Below are 22,777 nucleotides of genomic sequence, written 5' to 3' on the forward strand. Positions count from 1 at the left end.
GGGAGTTTTTAGGACCCCAGAACAAGCCATTTAATCTTCGCTTTGGACTGGAGCAAGGAAACAAAGACCAGAATACAAGTCATGTGCTTGGGAGCGAGCACGAACACGGCATCTTGGTGATTTACACTCTGCCCCCTACACTGGAAATTACAGAGAAATTCCCTTTTCCAGGGAGCCGAGCACAGGCAGAGGAATGACAGCGTGACCCGAGGCGATGTAACAGCACAGGTCCCCAGGGCTGGCCCTCCTCCAGCGCCCAGCACATCTCCCTGCGCTCACCAGCCTCACGTTGCTTTAGCTTAAAATCAGCCTTTAGCTTAAAACCAGCGCCGGTGGGAATACACAAACCCAGCTGCAACGTGATGCAGTCGCAGCTGCACAAGCCTTTGCATCACCCTCCTATTTATTTTTGAATGACAAGCCCAAATCCACATCCCTGCTACCAGCGCTGCCTGAATTTGGGTGGAATGTGATCCCTGTGCAGGGATATGCCCATCTGCCTGAGCAACCCCGGTCTGGCCGTGCTCTTGGAGCACAGCGTGACATCCTGGTGATGCTCTGGAGCTCTTTGCTCACACAGAGGAAGATGCTAACGTCTTTCCACAGCACTCATGGTCTGACTGCCTTTGGCCAGGACCTCTCCACAGGGCACCAGAGCCGGGAAGGCATTTTTTACAGCAATCAAAGCTGCTGAGGATCCCTGGGGAGGCAGGTCTGGGAGACCAGCACTGAGCTGGCACCCGTCTGGGTCCCAGCCCGCAGCAAAGAGACGGCAGAGCAGAGAGGTACAGCTAGAGCACAGTGCTCGGAGGCTGCTTCTTGCTCCGGATGAGCTGCATCCATGTTATCTCGCATCCTTGAGGTTCCTCTATCCTATGCCAGTGACCCGACTTGGCCTCGGAGCAGGAGAACAAAGGTGGCTTCAAGAGTGCGAGCTGGATGACTGTGAAATCAGCCTTGGAGGTTTTGCAACCAGCACGTGACGTGGTTTGTTTTGGCAAAGCTGTCTCGCCTGCTCCAGACGATCCCATCCTTCCTTTTCATGGTCGGATAGGCCTGCATTAGTTACCCTCATCAGCATGTCTTGCTTGGTCTCCTGCTGTTTGGCTTACAGCTAGAGAGGGAGGTGTTTGCACGGAGATAACGGACTGCCTTTCCCTCTAGTAATGTTTTATATCTTCCTAAACACACTCTCCATTTGCATGAAACACGATGCGCACAGGAGTTTGCAGAATTGGTAAATAAACCTTTTAAGCATTTATGATGCGGGGCCATGACAAGCAGCGCAGAGTCATCAATTATTCTGGCATCCGCGATGGCTCCTCGGTGGCAGGGGAGCTTCTCCGTGCCACATTTCCCCCTCCTTGGCAGGGGGAGGACAAGGTGCCGGCCCTCTCCCTTGTTAGGGGAGCTCGTCATGCAGCCGCTCCGTCATTAAACCAGTCCCTTCCACCATGTGCCTCTGAGTCACGTTTGTCACTGGCATTTATTTCTGGCTGCACGACAAGGCAGCGGCCAAGCTCGGCACCCAAGAGGACATCAATTAAAGCCACGCTTTGTCCCAGTACCTGGAAATGCTTTACGTGCCGAGCGGAGCCATTGCCATGGTGAGGAGCATCTCTCTAACCAGCGCAGGGGAGCGGGTGGGTGGGCTGCTATCACAGACCCGGCTGCTATCACAAGGACGTCTGCCATTGTAGGGGGGGTCTGAAACGGACCCCCAGCTCTGGCAAGTGGAAACTGGGGGAAGGGGCTTCCCTTGACTTCTCCCCACGCTTCTCCGTGTGAAGCACGACACCAGAGGCACCCGTTTCTCCACCTCAGTGGGGAAAAACTCCAATCCATCAGCTCTGCTCCGGCCAAATCAGGAGATTCAGGCAATTCCTGGCAGGGTGGGAGCAGCCGCAATGGCTGCAGTTGGGCTGCATGAGGGCTGCGGTGTGCCGCGGGCTTTGGCACGGGGAAGCCAAGGCAGCGGGCATCGCTTTGCCCACCCTTCCCGAAACGGAGACGCCGTTTGCTCGGATGCTCAGCCGACGCTTTGTGGGAATAAACCACGTGAACTGGAAAAACACACTCAAAACGGTACCGAAGCACGGGGCCGGAGGTGTCACGCGGGTGGGCTCGCAGGAAGAAAACGGGAGCCAGGAAAATCAGCTGGGACACGGAGGGGACGCGCAGCCAGGTTTGCACAAACAGGCGCTGATTTGTTCAACCGGAGAACGGCGATTGCAACACCAGAAAACTTACCAAACCCACAGCCCAAAACACATCCCCAAAGGCCGCATGGAGCATGAAGCAAACCTGGAAATACTGTACTAGGAGAGAAGCCGAGGTTTTTAGGTCTCTGGGCCTCTCTCGGCGGCCCACAGCGAGCGTATTTTGCAATCCCTTTCCTGCAAAGGAGGGCGAAGATCTCATCCAACAAACTGGGTCACTGCTGGGAGCAGCCCAGCAGCGTTCCCTTTGCCTGATCCCAAAAATCAGCCCGGAAACTGGGGCTGGCAAACGCAATTGGGGCAGAATTGGGCCAGGGGCTGGCAGGCAGCGAGGAAGCAGCGGCGGTGCCGGCGGCCAGGGTTTTGGTGGCAGCTGCCGCTGCTGCACGGTGCCGCGCTCGCCACGCGGGCCGTCGGTGCGTCCCCCACGCCTGAGGTTTTGTTCCTCTCGGCAAAAGGAGGCGACGGGGGTAAAACCATCAGGTGGTGCCCAGCAACACACGCTGCCGCCAGCGCAGCGTGACAAAAGATCTTGTTCATTCGAAAAAAAAAAACCCAAACAACAACAAGCCCAACAGCACTAAAATCGTCCTGCCGATACCACCGGCAATTGTCAGCCCGGTCATCATCTTCACAGCTTCTTTTGCCAATAATGACTTTGCTTTTCTGCTAGCACCAGTGTGTCTGTTATTTAGGTCAGTTGGGGGCTGTAGCAGCTTTTCCCCCCATCAGCTTGCATCTCAGCTGCCTGGTTTCCTCATCTGGATGCCCGGCAGCCACGCTGACGGAGACCAGAGGTGCTGTTGGCTGCCTGGGGCTTTTCCTGGAGAGCCACCAGAGATTGCTGGCAGCGTGGCTTGGAGTGGACATCGGTTCCTTCAGGCCATGCTCGATTCCCATCATCAAACTTGGTCACTTCTGCACAAAAGACCACACGGTTCTCAGATCGATACTGTTTACACCCTGCTCGTTGATGGTACTAGCTCACAAAATCAAACAGCACTGAGTGTAGAGGTGAGAGGCACTACCCGGCAATGACAAACAACCCCTTTCCTTGCAAAATCCCGTCTCGGGGTGGATTTGTTTTCTTGGAAGCGTCAGCTCCAAGCGAGAAGCCCATCCATGCAGGAGGCAATGCCCAGAGGATATTGTAGATGTGGCACTTCAGGACGTGGTTTAGTGGGCATGGTGGTATTGGGTTGATGGCTGGACTTGATGATCTTAGAGGTCCTCTCCAATCTTAATGACTCTGGAATTATATGATCAACGGAGGACTTCAGGTCAGCTGGCGGTGTGGCACCCACTGAGCACATTGTCAAAGGCGCGCTGCCCTTCATCCATGGGGCTTGCTCCAACCGGAGACGTCATAGGCCCAGGCACCCCGAGACCCTCGCATGGTCTTTACAGCTCAGGCAAACACCCTGAGACCCTTAAGGTGGGAAATTCCTACGCTCTTGGCATACAAAACCACCTGCATGTGCTTGCCCCGAGATGGGGAGTTTGCCAGGGTGCACAAAAGGCAGCTGAGGAGGGCTCGGAGGCAGCACCAGCAGCTCATTATAGGGCCGATGCAGGGAAAGATATCAACAACGTGGCAAGGCAAGAGAGAGAGAGAGACACTGGCTGTAAGTCTGGAGGACAGCGAAGGTTGTCACGTCCCATGTCGCACAGACAGCAGTCATAAACCACTGGGGCAGCGCACGTAGCGCAGATAGTTCAAAAGTTCAGGAATTGTTTTCGCAGATAAGAGCATTGGTGATGGAAGTTCCCTGCTTCTCGCAGAAAGAACGTGGCTGTAATGAAAATAATCATTGCACCAAAGCAATTAAGGATGCTTGTCTTGTGCAGTTGACTAAGCAGGTCCCCCCTGGTCACAGGCCATTCTGGATTGCTTCTCAGAAGCGAGCCAAGGCTGATAATGAAGTTCAGAGCTGGGAAGCACCTAATTGCTTAATTGAGCACAAGACATTCCTCTTCTTACACCCAAGGAATCCCTTTGGAGCAGAGTGTGCATCAGAGCACCACGGCGCTGAACTGGGGACAGGACCATGGCACAGACCTGTATGCAGGGCAGGTGGCGAAGCAGCTCCCGGGTGCTTTCAGCCATGATGCCAACCCACTCGCAAAGTTTCTGTCTGCTCTGCCCTCCCCTCCGCCGCTCCAGCTTGGAGCTTTTCCAAAATCCAGCTGCAAAAAGGAAGCAGGTTTTTCAAAACAAAAGAGACATCCCGTGGGCTCCTCAATCGCTCCCTGGCAGCCCCCACCTACATTAAAAGTCCTCAGAGCACGCAGAGAGGAGTTTTAAAGGCTGGATTACAGTACTGGGGGTGTAGGGACCACCCCCTTGAGGCTGCTTTTTTGCTCGCTATCAGCAGCCAGCGTGCTCTGCGTGAGCAGCCCCGACCGCTGCGCGTAGCCGAAGAGCGAGGCTGAGGAGCGGAAAACCTGCTTCATCAGTGAGCTCAAGTACAAGTGACTCAGAAAATAAAATAAAGGGAAAAGCGAAACAGCGAGTGAGACGCGTCCCTCCCGGCATCACTGGCCTCTGAGATGACAGGGCCTGTGTCGTAAGACCCGTGGCCAGCTGAACCCCAGTTGGGATCTCGCTGATATCTTCATGCAAGGTTAAGGGGCAGGATGAGTCCTTCCCAACTGGCACAACCTCTCCAGGCTTGCGCAATAAGTCTTGAGCTGGGAATGGAGGCAGCGAGTCTTCCAGGTGCAATTCCAGCTCTGATGACCACCCCGAAACCATCCCATCACTCCCACAGCTAAGGGCTTGCCTTCCTTGAACAGCCTCCAAAGCCTGCTAGCCGTCACTCCGGCCAAATTCAGTGCCAAGGAAAGGCGAGGGAATAATCCAGCTGTGTTGAAACACCTGGGCAGAATAAATTTCATATTGCAACCATCTGAAACGGCCTCAGCCCACTGGGTGGGCTGGCAAGCGCAGCTGGCTGGTGTCACATCCATGTTCTGCTGGAGGTGAGCTGCCCCATCTTCTAGGGACCTTCCTCCAAAACCAAGGTCCAAATGGGGCTTTTCCAGTCCCCTGGGTTGACTTCGTTGTCTCCTTCAGGATCCGACTCACGGGCTGCGCAGGCAGAGCTGCCCCCAACAAGCCCCACAGCACTCACAAACTCATGACATAGAGCAGAGCCAGCCGTGCCAGTCCTGGTAGGGCACTGAGGGCTCTGCAGGGGGAAAGTGTGATGTAGTGCTGGGACAGATAAGACCTCTTTGGCTCTCCCAGAAGTTCCCTGTCCATGCCTCACTGTGACCCAGCAAGCCTCGCTGACCCAGGAGCCAGAAGGACCACTGGGAACGGAGACTGTCCCTTCATTAGCTGTGGTTTAATTAAAGGCAGGCACAAGGCTTTGCATTGCTTCCCAGACAACAAGTGACTATGTCATCTGTGCAAGAGACTGCCGAGACATTCCCCAGTGAAATCCAAGCCTGCTGCGTCGCTAAGACATCAGCGGAACACACACATGCCCTCTGCATCGCCTGCATTCAATTACAGCCCCGTTCATTGCAAGCTTTCTTACGGTTTCTGCAATAAGCAGTAGCTGGGACAAACGCAGAAGGGCAAGGGCAGGTCTTGGTGTCACTTCCATGAAGGCAAAGCTCTTAAATACATGTGCAAATACCAACCTGAGATCTCTGCGCCTGGGAAATTACCCAAAGTACTAAACAACCCATTAGCTCTGACCCTGCCATAATTGAATCTGGGAATTTAGTAAGAGAGTCTGTCTCTCCTAACAGCGTTGAAGATAAAGCCTAGCAGATCGCAGATAAATTGCTGGCATTGAGGAAATCTTCTGCAGTAAACCTCTCTGCTGCACTCAGAACGTCAAAAGACGTATTCCCATGGTGTAGGGTGCATCAGTCACACAATACTATTAGCTAGTACAGGAGGTATTTAAAGAGATGGCAGATAAGAGTTTAAAGAGACTGCTTGCTAAGTGCACAGATAATCCTGCTCTTCTACACGGGAAACTGCGGCTTCTTCAAAACAGGTTTAATTCTGTTTATGATTTTGATGAGAAAATTAAAAAAAAATCTGCTGTTACATATGATCCATCCTGTGCAAACAGCCCTCCTGTCACCCGGGCTGCTCCCAGGGCAGGGAAACCACCCCCAGAGAGCAGAGCGAGGAACCCTGCGCCACGCAACGGCTGTCGACACTGATGGTTTTGTCCACGGCGTTGCATCCCTCGTCGTTATTACAAATCCTGGAATAAATCTGCTGCTGGCTGAAGGTATCCAGCCACGTAAAAGCGATACGCTGGGGCTGGATCCAGCACTGCAGAGCAAATATCCCTCACCCCCCCACTTCCTTGCATTGATACGTAGCAGTTGGGTTAGCTCCTTACCAATGGCTCCGCACGCAGTTCAGCATCAGGATAACAGCACCCAGGCAGTAGCAGGCAGCACGTGGAGAGCCGAAGACTCGGCTGAGCGCTCGCGTTTTATGCTCCCATCTGGCTACCTGAAGAGACAACAGAAAACAAAGTGGGTGGTTGGAGGTGCCCAGGCACGTGCTGCCCCAGGAGTGTGAATCCCACCACCCCGGTCCCACGTGGGGGGATGCACCGTCTGTGTGGATTTGCGCAAGAAGCAAGCGGAGGCCACTGGTGGGACATGGCTTAAACCAAGCCTGGGGATGAAGGCTGCTTCTCCTGCCCATGCCAGCCCCTGCTAGAGCTGGCATTGCCCTTGCATTGCCAGTGCTTGCATTGCATATGCTCTTGCATACAAGGTCAGTCAGCAGCAGCGAGGCACAAGCTCATAGTAAAAAAAAAAACAAAACCACTCTATCTATCAGTTTTGGGGAATATGTGGCTTGGATGGACAACACGTGTTCAACAGGCTGAGAGCATTGCTAAGGCTGTCCCCAGGCCACCAAAGCCAACAGGCCCCCTGCCATGGAGCCTAGTATTGCTCTCCTGGAAGGAAAACAGATCCCTAAGTAGGGGAAGTACCACAGGGATACCCAGCTCTCATTTTCTGGGCTCTATCACCTCCTACATCCAGCCTTGGGGACCATACCTGCCAGGAACAACCCCTCCCTGCACGCATCCAGAAAAGTTTGCAAGTGCTTCCCCACCAAGATCTGCCAGCTTTGCCCAGAGAACTGCTTCCACTTGCACAGGCTGAACCAGAGGGGCTTCATTAGCGCTCAGCAATTGTAGCTGTTAAGGGCTCATCTGCACCCCTCACCCATGCCCACACCGCTGGCTCGATGCAACTCATCCAGCACGTCCGTCACAGCCCAGGACTCACACGTAGCCAGGCACCATCTCCGGGGAGGCACTGAGCATCCTTTACCGCACGCTTTTCTCTGGCTGCAATTTTCAGCTCCGTGTTCTGCAGAAGCCGATAGGCCCCTTGCAGCTGAGGAGGTGCCCGCTCACCCTGGGCAGCTGCTGCAGGCAGGTGGCTGGAGCTGCTCCCAAAATCTGCAGGGCCGGATCCTAAACCCAGGACTCTCACTCCCAAGCTGATGAAAATCCGTACAGCTACTCCATTTTCCACCTTTCCTGTACCCCCCAGAAAGCTGCCGCTGTATTTATCGCCTCTTTTAGGCTCCATTTTCAGGCACCAAAGCTGGGGTCTGGATCAGCCCCTAAATTCAAGCCAAGCAGAGCACACCTGGGCCACGGAGTGGGAGGTGGGAGTCAGCAGAACATCTCGGCACCAATTTGCTTCTGAGACACGGCTGGCACTTCATTAGCTTCAAACGCACTTCGCTCCGTCGCGTGGAGGCTGGGCAGCTTCTGGGAGGCATCCGCAGCCCAGCTATTCATTTACTCTGAACGAATTTGGTCATTTATTGGCTCGATTTGAGCAGAGAAAAGCAACTTTGCAGGTCCCGCTTTCTTCCCAGGCTGATGCAGAAGCACAAAGTGCTGCTGGTGGAGGGGGGCTGCTGGCTTCGGGGGGGGGGGACGGCGACGATGAAAACCTCCGATAAGCAGGGCACTGATTTCACATGCTGAGAGCTGATTCAATTAGTTATGCAATGATTGCTCTGAAATTACAAATCCACTCATGACAGAAAGAGCTGCTTCACTGCCTTTTTCTGGCTGGTATAAATAGTTTGTATTCTAAATTGAATTTAAAACACCGTGCGTCACGCTGCTGCTAAAACGGGAGCTGCTGTTTGAGCGCTGAGAGAGTGGAAAAAAAGAAATATAGGGTGAGTTACCGCCCTTGGAAAGTAGAAAAGAAGTGACCATACAGGTGACTGAGTCACAGATGGAAAAACGCAGCCACGTGCCAGTTATCTCTACCAACTTCCTAATTCCCTGGAAATTACCCTGGCGGTGTTCACACGGATGGCAGCGCCCGGCTCGCTCCGAGAGCTTTGCAAAGCATCTCGGCCGGCGGCAGAGCCGAAGCTGAAAGAGAAGGCAGGTGGGATGAGAGGGGAGAGCTGACACGCTGCTGGGAGCCGTCGAGGTGGCCTCGGAACCACCCTCACCTTCAGAAAGGCACATCTGAGCGGCGAGGGGCCGCGTTTCCGAGCCCTCCGGGGCAGCAGCTGGCTCGGCCGCGTTGGGATCGCTCCCAGCACAGCCCGGCTCATGCTGCAGCACGTCACTGCTGACTCCCCAGCTGGGATGGAGACACTGACTTTTATTTAGCTGTCAGCCTGCGGATGGGACCCCCGGCTCCGATCCGAGCCCGCGCGGGAGCCATCACAAGCAAAGCGGAGCGGGAGCCGGCGTGGGGCTGGAAGCGGCGGCACCCGCCAGGCCCCGCGGCGATATTTCAGTAACAATTAATTTGTTCCGGTTCTGGTTCTATTCCTTGAACAACTAATTAGTTCTGGCTCGGTTCTCATTTTCTAATTTTAGTCATTTCTGCCTAATATTAGCTCTCGTTTCGACCCATGGCTATGCAGCTGGCTTAATTTTTTTATCAAATCATGAGCCAACGTGTTACTATTTACTGCACGACGGACGCAAACGCTTTCAGCATCCTCCGCGGCCGCATGCGGGACTCGGCAGGGCTGAGACCGGTGGCCTCCCAGGGAGGCTGTGGCTATCCCCGGTGTGCCATTCGCTCTCCCAGCCGACACCAGCACCGTGCTGCCCACAGACGAGCACAGCATCAGGGGGAAAAAGCCCCATGCCACAGCTGTGTGTCCCGGTGAGGGAGGGAAAGGAGCTTTTTTATTTTTCTTCCAATCTCCGAGTTTGGAAACAGAGTTAATACAAAGTTTCCTGACTTACCCAAGGATCAAAGCAACAGAAAAATTCAAGGCTCCTTTTCCAAAGCTCCCAGCCCTCTGCTTTCACTTTAGGATACTTGGTGAGGGCTGTAAGTAATTTTTTTAATGTTTCCCCCAATGCTCGGTATTGAAATAAGTCACGGAGCAGATGTGGCTGCAAACCCGGGGAGTGCCCGTGGGTCCCATGTTCTGCCTCCAGCAGGCCCTTTTGGTGCTCACTGGGGGCAGGCGCAGCCGGCTGATGTTCCCAGGCAATTGCCTCCTTCTTGATGTGAATTCGGGACTGATTTTGACGTAACCGAACCGAGCCATCTCCCCAACCGCTCCGACAAGCACGTAAACAAAAATGAAAGCACCGGCACGCATCCCCGGGGGCTGCCCTGATGAAAAATGGAAGTGCTCTGAGTTTTCGTTTCTTTTTTTTTGGGCACGCAAACCTTCCCGAGCCACCTCGAGAAGGGCCACAAATATCCCTTCGAAAAGCAATTTCGTCTCACCGACCCGCCTCCGCTGCTGATCAACGGGAAATGCTCTTTCCAGTTCTGCACGCACGGCAGACCATCGCCTCTCATTAATATTTAGTATTTGTTTCAAGGAAATTGATTATTTTTGTCTGCCATCCAGGGAAGCTGGCTTTTGAACATGCTCCATTTTAATTTGTTCGAGCCCCGCTCTAAAATAGAGACTCTGTTCTGTTTTGCATGACTCCCATTTCTATATCTGGCTCGCCCCAGAGAGGGGGAACGAAACCAGATAGCCCAAAGGTTTGGGTCTCAGCAACGTTTTGCATCTCGATGCGAATCAGCTGGTCCATGTCCTCACATCGCCCCGTCACCATAGCATCCGAAGGAGACCGTGTGGGCGCTGGTGAATTTAGCCTTGCGGCACGCCTGGGACACTGCGATGGATTAACAGCTTCATTCAACCAAAGGGAAACTGAGGCACCAAAGGGCTGAGGGGAGCAGCTGCTTCGCAGCTCTCCAGGAAGCAGGGTGGTAGGGCTGTGCCCGCATCCCAGGAAATCCCAGACCCATCACCCACTCGGGAAGATGCTCTTGCCCTGGCCAAACTGTTGGTATAAAAACTTCCAGGACCCAAGTCTGGGCTGAAGAAAAGATGACAGTGACTGGACATGCTGCCTTCACTGTATCTGTCTCACAGTATCTGCCAGAATGAAGGATTTTGCCCCATCACGTGGGCTCTACAAAGCAACCCACCGAGAGACCTAAACCTCAGAAATTCCATGAAAAGCCCAGAGGAAGAAGCTCCTCAAGGCATGTCTGCACCCTGGTCCCAAGAGGACGCACAGGACATGGTGAGCCCTGGATACATGGAGAATTCAGCCCAAACTCAAAAAAAACTTTAAGACAAAACCAACCTGAGCAAATTTTTAAACTTTCTCTTTCAGTCTGAGCAATGCTGAAGGGGTGCATCTTCCGGTGGGCTCTGGGGCAGGAGAAAACCCGACGCTGGACTTAGGTGGCTTCATGTGAGCATCTCCCATCGGGGCAGACGAGCCCTGGCTAGCTCGTAACCCAATGAAAGGGCAGGAAACCTGATGTTACCTTTATTTCACCTACAGGGACCAGATGCACCGATCTGCTCCCCTGTATGAAAAACCCATTTTTCCTGATTCCCTGGAATCCCTCATTAAAGTGTAACGACGTTCTCTGCTCTCTATCACTGCTGGGATGCTGGAAAACAACCCTGCTTGCAGCTATGACATTTATCTAAAAGATGGGGAGGAAAAAGATACACCTGAGCACCCAAACTCTGACTGCGATGCTCCCAGGAGCGAGCCGAGAAGCAGGCAGAGCACGCTGCAGTGTAAACGCACCGCGAGCGCCGGGGCTGGCTGACCTTTGCCGAATGCCAGAGGAGCCAGCCTTCCCGGCTGTCCCGAGTGACCGCGGAGGAAATGAGCATGGTGACCTTATCCCTCCTAACGAACTGTGCTCGAGCCCCTCTGCAGCCAGCAGCGCTCAGCACGGGCGGTTTATCACCGATGTGCCGGTACGGTAGTACCGGCAGCACCGGTCGAACGCTGCAGCCAGGCTGAAAGCTCCAGCTTGGGCTCCTGCGGCTGCTCGAGGCAAATGTTTGAGTGCCCGTGCTGCTTTTAGGTGAGAAAAACTGCTTTTCTAAGTGATCACAAACCGCAGGAGAGACGGGGAGGGGGAAACTGAGCAGGGCTGGTCCTGGGGAGGATGGTGCAGGGCAGCCCTGAGGGGTGTGCGGGGTGTGCAGGGGCAGTTCCTGCGGCTCACCGGCACGGCGCTGAGCCCCTGGCATGGGAACACCACCAGCCAAGGCTGGCATATGCCCATGCGCAACCTCATCTGAAACACCAGTTCGCCAAGCACCCGCCCCAGCACCGGGCACCGGCACGGGCTTTCCGAAGGCATGTGCAGAAAAAACCCCGGGGACCAGCGTGCCACTGGCAGCAAGAACATGATTAGTAGGAGCTCTGGGCAGTGAAGGCAGGAGAAAAAGAACAGAACAAACCACGGTTTAATTTGTACAAGCTGGTAATTATAGTTGCTATCTGTCTGAAATCTCTATTGAGTTTATTTAAATATGTTCTCCGTGAAGGCCATTCAGACAGGAATTATCAAGGTGTTGCAGCAGAGGAGATAATGCCATGCAGTTTTCAACAGATCAAGGGCTGATTAGGAGGAATTAATTAGCTGCTTAAACAGTCCTTGACTCGCTGCAGCAATTAGCCGTCACCTCCCCGCAGTCACGTTCCCCGTGCAGCAGTGGCGATACGAAGCGCTCGACAGCAGAACTGCCTTCCCCATGCCACTGGTGAGCACCAGGCGGGTGCACGGCCCCAGGAAGGTGCCCTAAACCCACGAGGTTTAGCCCGTGGCCGAGGCTCGGTGGACAGGCAGTGGTGCATCAGGCTGTGGCAACTCCCTCGCACCAGCCTCGGTGCCCATCACCTTCCCATTGGTACAAGCGCATCCATTGTGACTCCCACCACGAGGCAGCCAACGGATGTTTTCCCTCTTCCAGCCTTTGGCAGGCCTGTCCCTTGTGCATCCCCCATCCGCCATCTCTGACATGCTATGAGCCCCAGTTCTCAGCTGCGCTCCACCACCGGGGCCGGCTGATCATCCCGCAGCCTTAATCCCATGTGCCATCGCTCACCATCCCTTTGGCAGCGCGGGAGCATCGCTCCCACCTCTGCTCATCCAAGCCATCGCTCAGCCTTCCCGAAGCCCTCATCCCACCTAGCCCCTCCATCCTTCCCAGCACTGCTCAGGGTCACTGCTGCTCACCCCCGTGCTTCCCAGCACAGGACCCGTCCACAGGGCGCAGCCAAGGTGGGCACCAGCTCTCAGGCTGGCTGGGAGCCACAGGGCAAGCACTAAACCATGGAAAAAGCCAGTGTCACAGAGCAGAAAGCCAGCTGAGCCATGCCCAAACGGATGCTTTGTAGAGGCAGGAGGAGATGCTGGCACTTGGGGCTACCATGAGACGCACCTTCTGTCCCGCCTGCCAGCACAGCACCCCAGGGGAGCCGGTTGCAGGCTGCCAGCTCCTGTCAGCACCCCGAAAGACTCAACTTTGTTTAACTGCTTCCTACCTACACTGGGAAAAGCCACGGTGCCTCTGGATTACTCGATCTAGAGACCGAGTTATTTCTCTGAAGGCTTCTCAACTCGCAGGCACTCAATTACAGAGAGCCACGAGATGGTAATGGAGCCCGAAAGCTTTTTAGCAAATGATTAAAGCCCTGCGAAGTTCCCCCACTAAGTACTGGAGCAGCAGCTTCCAGTTCATGCAATTAAAACACCGAAGTGATATTAGAAGAGACAGGCACCATCTTAACGGTTCCACGTGAGCTGTAAGGCAACGCGGGCCAGAGGCTTTGTCCACACAGCTTGTAAAAGGTCTTTTTTATGGTAATGCACCAAGAAAAGATGCAGCCAGAGGGACTGCTGATGAGCAACGGGCACTGGGGACAACAGGTGACAGCCTGTGCCCACATGTGCGGAGCTGGAGCAGGGCAGGGACTCCCATCGGAGCCTGGAGGCTCCAGGCAACCCGATCTGATGATCAGAGACCTGACACACGTCCCGAGAGATCGGGACGGGCTGGCTCATCTGCAAAAGGTCTACCCAGGAAGCTACACCAGTTAGCCCTTCCCCATTCCCATTTCCCCACCAGCAGGATGGCAATAACAGCTGTCAGCGAGCCGCAGCCAAGGAGAACGGCTCAGCCCATCCGTGTCTGCCAAGGGCTTTCAGTTTGGAAAGGAAGGTGTTGATTTGACTCAAGGAAGACTTTTCCACTGCCTTTCATGGGCTTTGGATGGGGGGGGTTGTTGTTTATTCCAGCCAAAAGAAACAGCAGCCGGGTTTTGGAGAGACGAGGCCCCGGCTTGCAGCGACACCGTGGCGGGGAACAGCCAGCTGGAAGGACGGGGCTGTACACGCCAGTGCTGGAGACTTCCACGGAGGGAAAAACCACACGTTTGCAGGCTCTCGCAGTGGAACCAGACGTTTGGAAAGCACAAAAGGCTGAAAAAAAAAATAAGAATGTCCAAGGGGCTGAAGAAGAGAACCATATACAAGCAGGAAGCAGGACGGGCTCCTCTCCAAAACCAAGGGGCTGGTTGCGAAGCTGCCGTGCTGAGACAAGCCGGCGTAACGAACACTTGCTGCCCGTAATGCCCATTGCCCAAACAAGCGAGTTAAGAGGACAGAACACATGCTGGAGTGCCTCTTCCAGGGACTTTTCCCCGACAAAGCCGGCGCGCCACTGCCGATGGGGGTCAACAGGGTCTGATCTGAGCACTTCAACGCAGGGAGAAGAGTGTAAAGTGACTCCAATTCTTTAAAAGTGGAAAAATGTCTGCTAAATAAAGCCAGCCTGCCTCCACTATGTGTGAGTTCAGCCTAAAAAATAACCCTCCTTGCATCCATCCCCGGTGAAAATAATTGGACTGAAATGGCACAGGTCACTTCGGCTAACAGCCTTGAGTTGGGGAAACAAAACAAGCTGGCAGGTAAACAGATAAGGGTTTCATAAGGACTAGGTACGCTTTACCTCAAAGCCATCCCTTGAGATTACCTCCACACGAGCCTTTACCTTGAATCCACTCATGATAAACAGCTAGATAATAAATTTCATTTCTCTAATAGCGTTTATGCGATTTGTCCAGGTACCATCTCATTAGCTGGTTGCAATAAAAACAAGCCCCTGCTTAACGTACACCAAGGCAGCCTGGGTCCATCGATGTTCCATGAGCCACATCCTCTCCTCTTCAATAAAAACAAAAATGACATGGAATACGGGCTGTATTTGCGAGCAATTTCCAACACAAAATCTGAACGGTTTCTCCTTAAGGCAAGGAGCTCATGATTTATGTCTGAAGAGCTGGAAGCTGAAGGCAGGTGATTTTAAGCAAACCAGAACGAGCTGCATTAATTAATGTTGAGTGTGGGCACTAGGAGCCCGTATGAGCTGCTCCTCAAGACTGAGCAGGGGAAGGGCAACACGCTCCAGCTGCAGAGAATCAGCCTGCACAGCCCAAACAGACTCTTCCAGCCAACAAAATCCACGGAAAAAGTATTTGCAAAATAATGATTTCTCCAGAGCGCAGCACTGGATGGAGAAGGACCTTTCCAGTCCCAGTTTGGGACGTGGTGGGGATGGCCAAGCACTGGGAGGGCCAGAGGCTGTGTGGCGGAACAGGGAGCAGCCAGGACCCACCCAGCTCCTCTAATCCCATAATACAACCTAATAAAATAATCTCCTGAGATTAGGGAAAGGCGGAGGCTGTCCCTACATAAGTATTTGGGGCTCTGCTGCAGCCCGAGGGAAGGCAAGCAGTGCTGGATGAGCATCTCTTACGCAGGACGAGGAAGCATTTTACCCAGTGTTTTGCCGGATTTTTTCCTCATCTTCCATGCCCAGATGACTTGGCCCACGCTCAGCTTCCCATTGCACACAGTTGCCATCCAGAAAACCACAAACCTCCTATTTTCATACATTTTTTCTGAAGCTCAGAGCATTTTCTGAGTGAAACCAGTCTTAATTTTGCTCTGGCAGTCCACAGCAGGCACGTTCCCACACCAACCAGAAGCAAAGGTGCGTGTCGGTCTCTCAGGTGATTGAGACTATTCTGCCCATCTCAAATCCTTTATTTGCTTATTTTTTTTCTCCTGTTCCTCATACTCACGCCACACTAAAAAAAGCAAAGCCGAGGAACGTGCCTGCACGTTATACACACAGCCGCTTTACCGAAACAGGCCGTCTACCCAAAAGACCCATTTTCAAACAAAGCGATCCAACAATAGCACCGACGATGTTTGAACTGGCATCGATTTAGAAAGACAAGCTCTTTGCTGCACCACACTGTCAGCGAGCGCTCAGTACAAATGCCACGTTACAAGATGAACACCTCTTTTTTTTTAAGACTTCCCTTCTATTTTCGCGCCTCCTCTCCGCTGCGTTATTTCCAAATCAAGCCCTGGATCCCAGCGGATCCACAGTTCTGAGGTCAAGTCCCTCTGAATTCGCTGCAGACTTCAACACCTTGGCTTTGGTTTTTAAACGTGGCGACAAAGCTTTTTTTTTTTTCCTTCGTCACAAAGCATCCATCCTCCTCTTCAAAGCTTTCCGACGATTGCTGCAAACCTCTACTTCAAATCGCTATCGCCGTCGCAAATAAGGTCAGCCTGATTAAAAACACAGTTATTCTAGCTGGAATAAAAATGGACAGTCTTCAGCAAGTGCATCCTATGTAAGAAGCATCCTCTTACTGAACTGAGACAAGCCTTCACTGGCTCCAGGTAAAAGGAGATTGAGGTCACCTAATGACTCTGACATTTCTTGCAGCCTCTGATTCATTGCAAAGAGACCGTATAAAGCTATACCCGAGATGTCAGCTAATTCAAGAGGCTTTTTGCTCTCCTGTATGTCCTGTATTTAGTTGCAGCTCCGATACACATTCCAGTAGCTGCGTGAGCACCCAGCTCTGTCACTGTGTCCCCAACCAGCTGGACCTGCAGATGTGCCACTGCCTGCAACTGAAAACTGGGGCTGGATGCTGCAGTTTTTCAAATCGGGCAATTCTTCAAGCAGATGTGAGGCCTGGGAGTGGAAATACTTTGGCTCCATCGTCTTAAAGATTAAATCAGAAGCTCCAGTTCACCCCACGTGTGAGCGAGAAGGAGCTGGCAGGAGAGAAGGGGATGGGGCAAGGCTGGGGGTGACCAGCAAGAAGAAACCTCTCGAGACACAAACCCATCGATACACAATGACGCGGCCCCACGCGGAGGAAGAAAAAGCAGCGGAGCCATCCCAGCGCTGCCTGGGATCTCGTGCTTGTTGTGAGGGTTTTCAGACCCAGGCATCATCTTTGCCGTTTGCTCTCGTTAATAGGTTTGCTTGGATTCCAGCTCAGCCCAGCTCATTAGCGACGCCGCTGAATCCAACACTAATTCTGGATCGCTCCCATTGCTACAAATAAATAATAAAATTGCCTCCACGCAGGGGTTGTTTTCTTCCTCTCTCCTCCTAACGCAGGTCTGGTAGCATCTCGTGTATCTGTTAATGAAGTCCATTATATCCAGAGTTTCTCAGCAAGTAAAAATTACAATCATTAGCCAGCGACTGACGAGAGACAGAAACACCGTTTCTGCCCGGGCTGGCAGTACCAGTACGCCAAGTACACATCCCAGCGAGTCGAGCCTTGCTCTCCTGTAATATGGTACCCAATGTTCTTCATTAGCATCTCTCTTTTTAATAGAGCAAGAAAGCGTCCTGCGGCAGGTCGCAATTACACACAGGAATTAATTCGGGGAGGAACAATGACGGGTGTCGCAGAGGCACATTTTGCAGCAGGGTTGTCAAAAGGTGAAGTGGAAGATGATGAGGAACATTTTAAAGCCCTGCCTAAAACCAAAAACAAAATAAGAGGCACAAGTCAACAGCACAGTAGAGGAGACATGGCTGGTTTCCTTCTACACCACTTTGTAATTTTTGTTTTAAATAGTAAAGAAACACAATTATTCTCTTGGTCGTAATACCCTGACGACCAGGACCAGCAGTCTCGGATCAGGACTTCTCGTGCCATTTGCAAACAACACACAAAGCTGGCTCGGCTTCTCCCAGAGCTGCAGCCGCTCTCTTGCTGCCCTTTTGTGAAATTAGGGTTTAATTCTCTGGAATAAGTCTGCTAATAAGGACTCCCAACACACCCGTCCTCTGGACAGCGTGTACTCGCTCGTCGCTCCCCCAGGGGCTGCGACGGGAGCGGGGGACAGGGAAGGGGGGAGAAAAAAATAAATACGCCTGAGAGAGCACGAAATGCAGGAGAAATCTAATACCCCTTTGCAGGGTGGTGAGAGTTCGCTGGAAAAGAGGTACTGGTCGCACTGGCTGCGCTCGGCGGAGCGCCGATTTCGGCTGGAGAGCCTCCCGTCCTCTCGCTGCTCGACATATCATGTTCCACGCTCCGTGTTAAGCCTCCCCTGGGAACATTTCCCACGGCACCAAGGACACGCATGTTTGCGACGCTGCTGTCGTCCCGGCGGCCAACAATAGAGAGGGACAATCTGATCTTTATGTAACGCGGGCAGCCGCGCGCTCTGTTCCCCTCTCCTCGGGGATGGGATGTTCGGACCGCGCGGCACAACAAGAAATAACAACTCGAAGGGTTAAATACAATCATCGAACCCCTCGGGCTTGCTGGTGTTATCGCTGGGGTTCCTGTGGGTGTTGATGGGTGCAACCACATGCCCCATGGTATTTGTTCAATGCAAGAAACTTAACCCAAAAGCCGAGCGCACAATCCATCATCCCCAGACCCAGCAATCTGCACCCCAGGGGAGCTCCTTCCCCCTTTTCCAGCCTCAAAGCCCAACGCTGAGACAAACGTACGAGCCTTGCATGCAGTGCTCAAACTCTCTTACAATCTTTTGCTCCTTGTGTTTGTACTGGAGCCCTGCACGGACACAGACAGATGAGGCTGAGCAAGTCCTTCCAGCTAAGGATCCCCACATGTCCACACCAGGGACCAAAGCCTGACGGGTACAGGCAGGAAAGTAATGTTCTTAGTTGGGCAATGCACTCATTTTGGCTTCCGAGTACATCAGTCTCTGGAAAATGACTGCACAACAAAGTCTTGAAATGAAACTAATTCATTGCTGCTCTCCGGCCTTGGGAATCAAATGAGTAACTGTGCAGTCATTAAAACAACGTCCTGGTAAAAATAAACAGGAAAGACCATTTAATAGGAATGCTGTGTAGTTAAAAATATTGTATCACATCTGAGGTCATTCAGTTTTTAATAGGAACAGCCACGCGTGGCTCAAGGTGATCTGATTTGGTATGACTCCAGTCCTGTTACGGGTGTATACTGGAGTCACAGACGACGGATGGGGCTATTTTTTTCCCCAGTTCAAAATCCTCCCCAGGACTTTGCAGACTGAGCATCTGCTGTCAGACTGACCGCAGAAAACCCAGCTCGGAGGGAAGAGGCACGAACAGGAACATCGAGACCACACAGGGGAATTTGGGGTCCCTCTTCTCTTCACCCAACAAGACTGAGGAGGAGGATGCTCAGCTTTTTCTTTCTAAAAGGGGCATTTCTGTAGCAAAGGAGAGGCTCCAGCCAGAGGCGGTCACGTTGAGCACCAGGAAAGCACAAAGCTGATGCTGGAGAAAGGGCAGGAGGCGAGAAAAGTAGGCAGAAGGAGTGCTGTAAAGGATCATAAAAGCTGCATGTACATTTTCCTTCCCTGAAAATGTCTTTGTGCTTTTATGGCAAGGAGCTGCTACAATTACAGCTTCTTTTATAAGCGAAGCACAAACCAGATAATGAGCAAACCTCCCACCGCACAAAGGAGGCGACGAAGGTGTTCTGTGAGCCCTGACGGTCAGGCTTCTCCACAACAGCCCAAGGCAGAGAAAATTGCTAAAACCCATCTCCGTTTCACCCACTTCAGGGGTGTGAGCTGCTCGCAGCCTGCTTTTTCCTCCCAAAAGCGCAAAAAGGATCACACCAAAAATGACCGTGCCTACAGACAGCGGGTGAAAACCCTTCAGCCAGACAAAGCAGCAGCTCGCACGTCCTGACCTGCAGAAGAAGCCCACGGCTGCATCATCGCTGGTCTGGAGGAGTAAAAAGAGAGAACAAAAAAGGTTTTGCGAAGTTAAAAACCAGGCAAGATACTGCCAAATCCAGACGACCAGGTAACGCACCGCGGAGGTTCAAGATTTCAACAACACATGGGAAAATCAAGAGCTCCAGCCAGCCTTCCTCTCCCTGATCCCAACACAGCTGGGAGCGCGAGCCTGGGGCTTCCTGCTTTTCTGGCAGCCAAATTCATAATTTTTTAAGAGTTGCCCCTCTTTTCCTGCACGTGAGCAAGCACAGAGGTTCGGATCACCTGGCAGGGAAAAGGAAACTCAGGCAGTGGCTCGCTGGGCAGGGCTGTTTCATCCCGCTCTGCAGCCCTTCTCCTGGGTTGGGGCCAACCTCCAAAATCAAAGCCCCTTGCTGCTCCTGTCCCTCTGCAACGTATCAAGCAAAGCCATTGCCCACGCATGCTCTATGACCATAGCTCATGTCCTCCATCGACGTAACACATCAGCACCAGCTCCCAAAAATCGACTATTTCTCCCCGGGCTGGAGTACAGGGCTTTCAAAGCTTTGTACGGACACCTTAGAAAGGGGAATATCAAGGAGCCGACGCAGGCAGGCAGCGCTGCGGGGGGCACAGGTACTTGTTTGCTTTAACTGAGATGAAGTTCCTAATATTTATCAGGAACCAGTGCCCACCAAGCACTGCTGAACTATCTGTTTTCACACTCATGAGAGCAGGGATGATGTGGGATGCTTCTGCCAAGTGCCATTTCCAGCTACTATTTACGTCATTTGGGACACAATAAATGTGGAATAGAGAAGGAGGAGTTGGCTTTACTGATTTACTAATCTACTTTACAATCCATTTCCTACTGCAACATGAACAGCTGGAAATAAGTGTCCCCTCAGAGTTCATCAAGGGGGGTGAAAACAGAGAAAACGAGGAAGCATCTTCTTTGGGCTGCCAACCCTGTGTGTCACCAGCCTGCCACAGCCACATCCAGAACCTCCACCACGAAACCCCAACACTTCCCTCCACACCATGAGTCTCCAGGCTCACAGGAGATGCAATCGCATCGTGACCGAAGCCGGGCAGCGCGTCTTACGGAAATGACCTCTCAAGAGCACTCAGCAGACTGTGTGTCTCTGTATTTCTTTGTCAAAGCAGCCTATTTTGGGAGATCCCATCCGTCCGGGAACTGGGCAGGCTTCTACTAAATGCTCTGCGCCACAGCACGGCTGGAGAACACTCAACTCACATCTGTGACTGCGGCAGGCAGGCAACCCAGGAAGCCTCCATCCGGCCCCGGGACAGCCAAAGTCCCAGGGGATGCAATGGATTTCAGCAGCTCCCAGCCCCAGGGCTATGCACAAACACTGCCAAAGCCCAGGGCCTCCTGGGAGGACTCGTTGTCCTCCATGCTTCCCGGTCTGGGTAGATCATAGTAGCTTTTTTGCCTCCAGCTGAATTTCTTATCGTCTTGTGCGATGCAGGTGGTCGAAGATCTGCCATTTCATAGACTAACATCTTTGAGCAACAGGAAAAAGTGTTTAGCAGCAGCATGGCAGGATAGGAACGGAGTGGGGCAGAGAGAAAAGGGCCTCTCCCAACTCCTAGGGTCTACAGATAACCCTCTGATGCGTATGGAAACAAGACTCTCAGCTTAAATACATTTTTTCATCTTTTGTGCACGTGCTGACTTATTCCAGCAGGGCTGCCAGCAGCCCGCAGTTTATTTTTAAAACACTAAACAAGAAAAATCCAGTATATACAACAAACACCCTGGGTTTCTAGAGAAGGATTCTGCAGAAGCTAAAAAAAGGACGTTGCTTTTTGGGGCAGCTTGGCTGTGATCCATAAGGGACTGTGAGGTGAGAGACAGATTCTGACCTCGGTTTAGAGAAACGCTGAGCAGGCACGTCGCACACCAGCTGGAGACCAAATTCACGCTAGGAACGGGCACGGAAACAGCTCAGCTGCCCAAGCACACCCTGCCTCGGCAGGTACCCATGCACGGTGGCTGGGCAGCTGCTTGAATGATTGCCACCACCTCGCCTGGAGCCCCGAGGGCTGAGACCCTGCCTGGCTCGACACACAGATGAAGAATCTCAGCTCACAGCAGCCCAGCCAGGCTGGGCTCCACGATTCCCACCCCCCTCCACAGGCAGCTCAACCTGCAAGGACACGGTAAAAAAACACTGCACAGCTTCTTAAAGAGGATTTAGATGAAAACACCCCTGCCCCTCGCTGGGAGGCTGCAGGGAAGCCGTGCTGGGATGAAGGATGTGGCTCTTCCCCAAGGTGACAGCACTCCTAATTGTGTCACTCCAGCCGGCAGGCCGGAGGATGCGACCCAGTTTTGGTGCCTGTTATGTGGCTCACAGCGGTGCCGACGTGCTGGAAAAGCTAAATTTAGGAGCCAAACAGGCGCAGTGTTACACACCCGGCCAGGACTCACTCCGTTACGAGACGGTCGGAGGATCGATGCCGGCCGCTCGCCACACGCGTTACGGCATCGCTGCAGAGCCCTCGCCGCCTGAGTGGGAAGTGTTACCAAGTCACTCGGAATAAAATTGCCAGTAAACGCTGTTTGGGGAAAGAAAACAAAAAAAAAAAAGAAAAAAGCAAATCCTCACTCTTTTCTCAGGCATTGTAGGAAATGAAAACGGCTATTGCTGCCTGGTAGAGAGTCCAATTACGAATAATGTGCGTTCTCGTCCCGCACAAAGGATGAAAGGCATCAGAGCTGGTGGTGACATTTTAAGACCAGAGATGTAAGAGCGAACCAGAGCCTGTTGCAAGCCCAGCTTTACCCCAATAAAGAGAGACCTTCTGCAGTCAATTGCCTTGCAGCGTGGCTTGAAGCCCCGCTATTGATCTAGCATCTGTTATGAGCAGATAATCATCATCGCCGCGTCACCGTGCCGTGGCTTCTACGACGGGATCTGAAAGCGCTTTCCAGAAGCTGGTTGAGGGCTGTTTTTCTGCTCTCACCCACGGCTGCAGGCAGGCAGAGGTTTGCGGGGGAGTCCACGAAACACTTGCAGGTTTGCAGAATTTTAAGGCTAGAAAAGACTATTAAATCGCCTGCTCGGACTCGTTCCTTTCTCAACCCTGTAAACTTCAGCTCACCGAGGTGTACACCCCACGAGGCTCTGCCTGCCACTCCAGCCCTCGCACACCCACTTCATACCCTGCCATCTCCTTTCCCCAGT

General features: G+C 52.8%; 1 protein-coding gene across 1 annotated transcript in view; it reads right to left on the minus strand.

Moving 5' to 3' along the window:
- Positions 1-22,777, minus strand: part of PEMT (phosphatidylethanolamine N-methyltransferase) — a 41,750-nt gene that overhangs the window by 12,401 nt on the left and 6,572 nt on the right. The window contains exon 3 of the mRNA XM_086622405.1: positions 6,593-6,708. Within this exon, the coding sequence (XP_086478531.1) occupies positions 6,593-6,708 (116 nt within the window). The remainder of the gene's footprint in view (positions 1-6,592; positions 6,709-22,777) is intronic.

This window comes from Tauraco erythrolophus, chromosome 17 (genome assembly GCF_009769465.1).
Source record: "Tauraco erythrolophus isolate bTauEry1 chromosome 17, bTauEry1.pri, whole genome shotgun sequence".
In the NCBI taxonomy this organism is placed as follows: Eukaryota; Metazoa; Chordata; class Aves; order Musophagiformes; family Musophagidae; genus Tauraco; species Tauraco erythrolophus.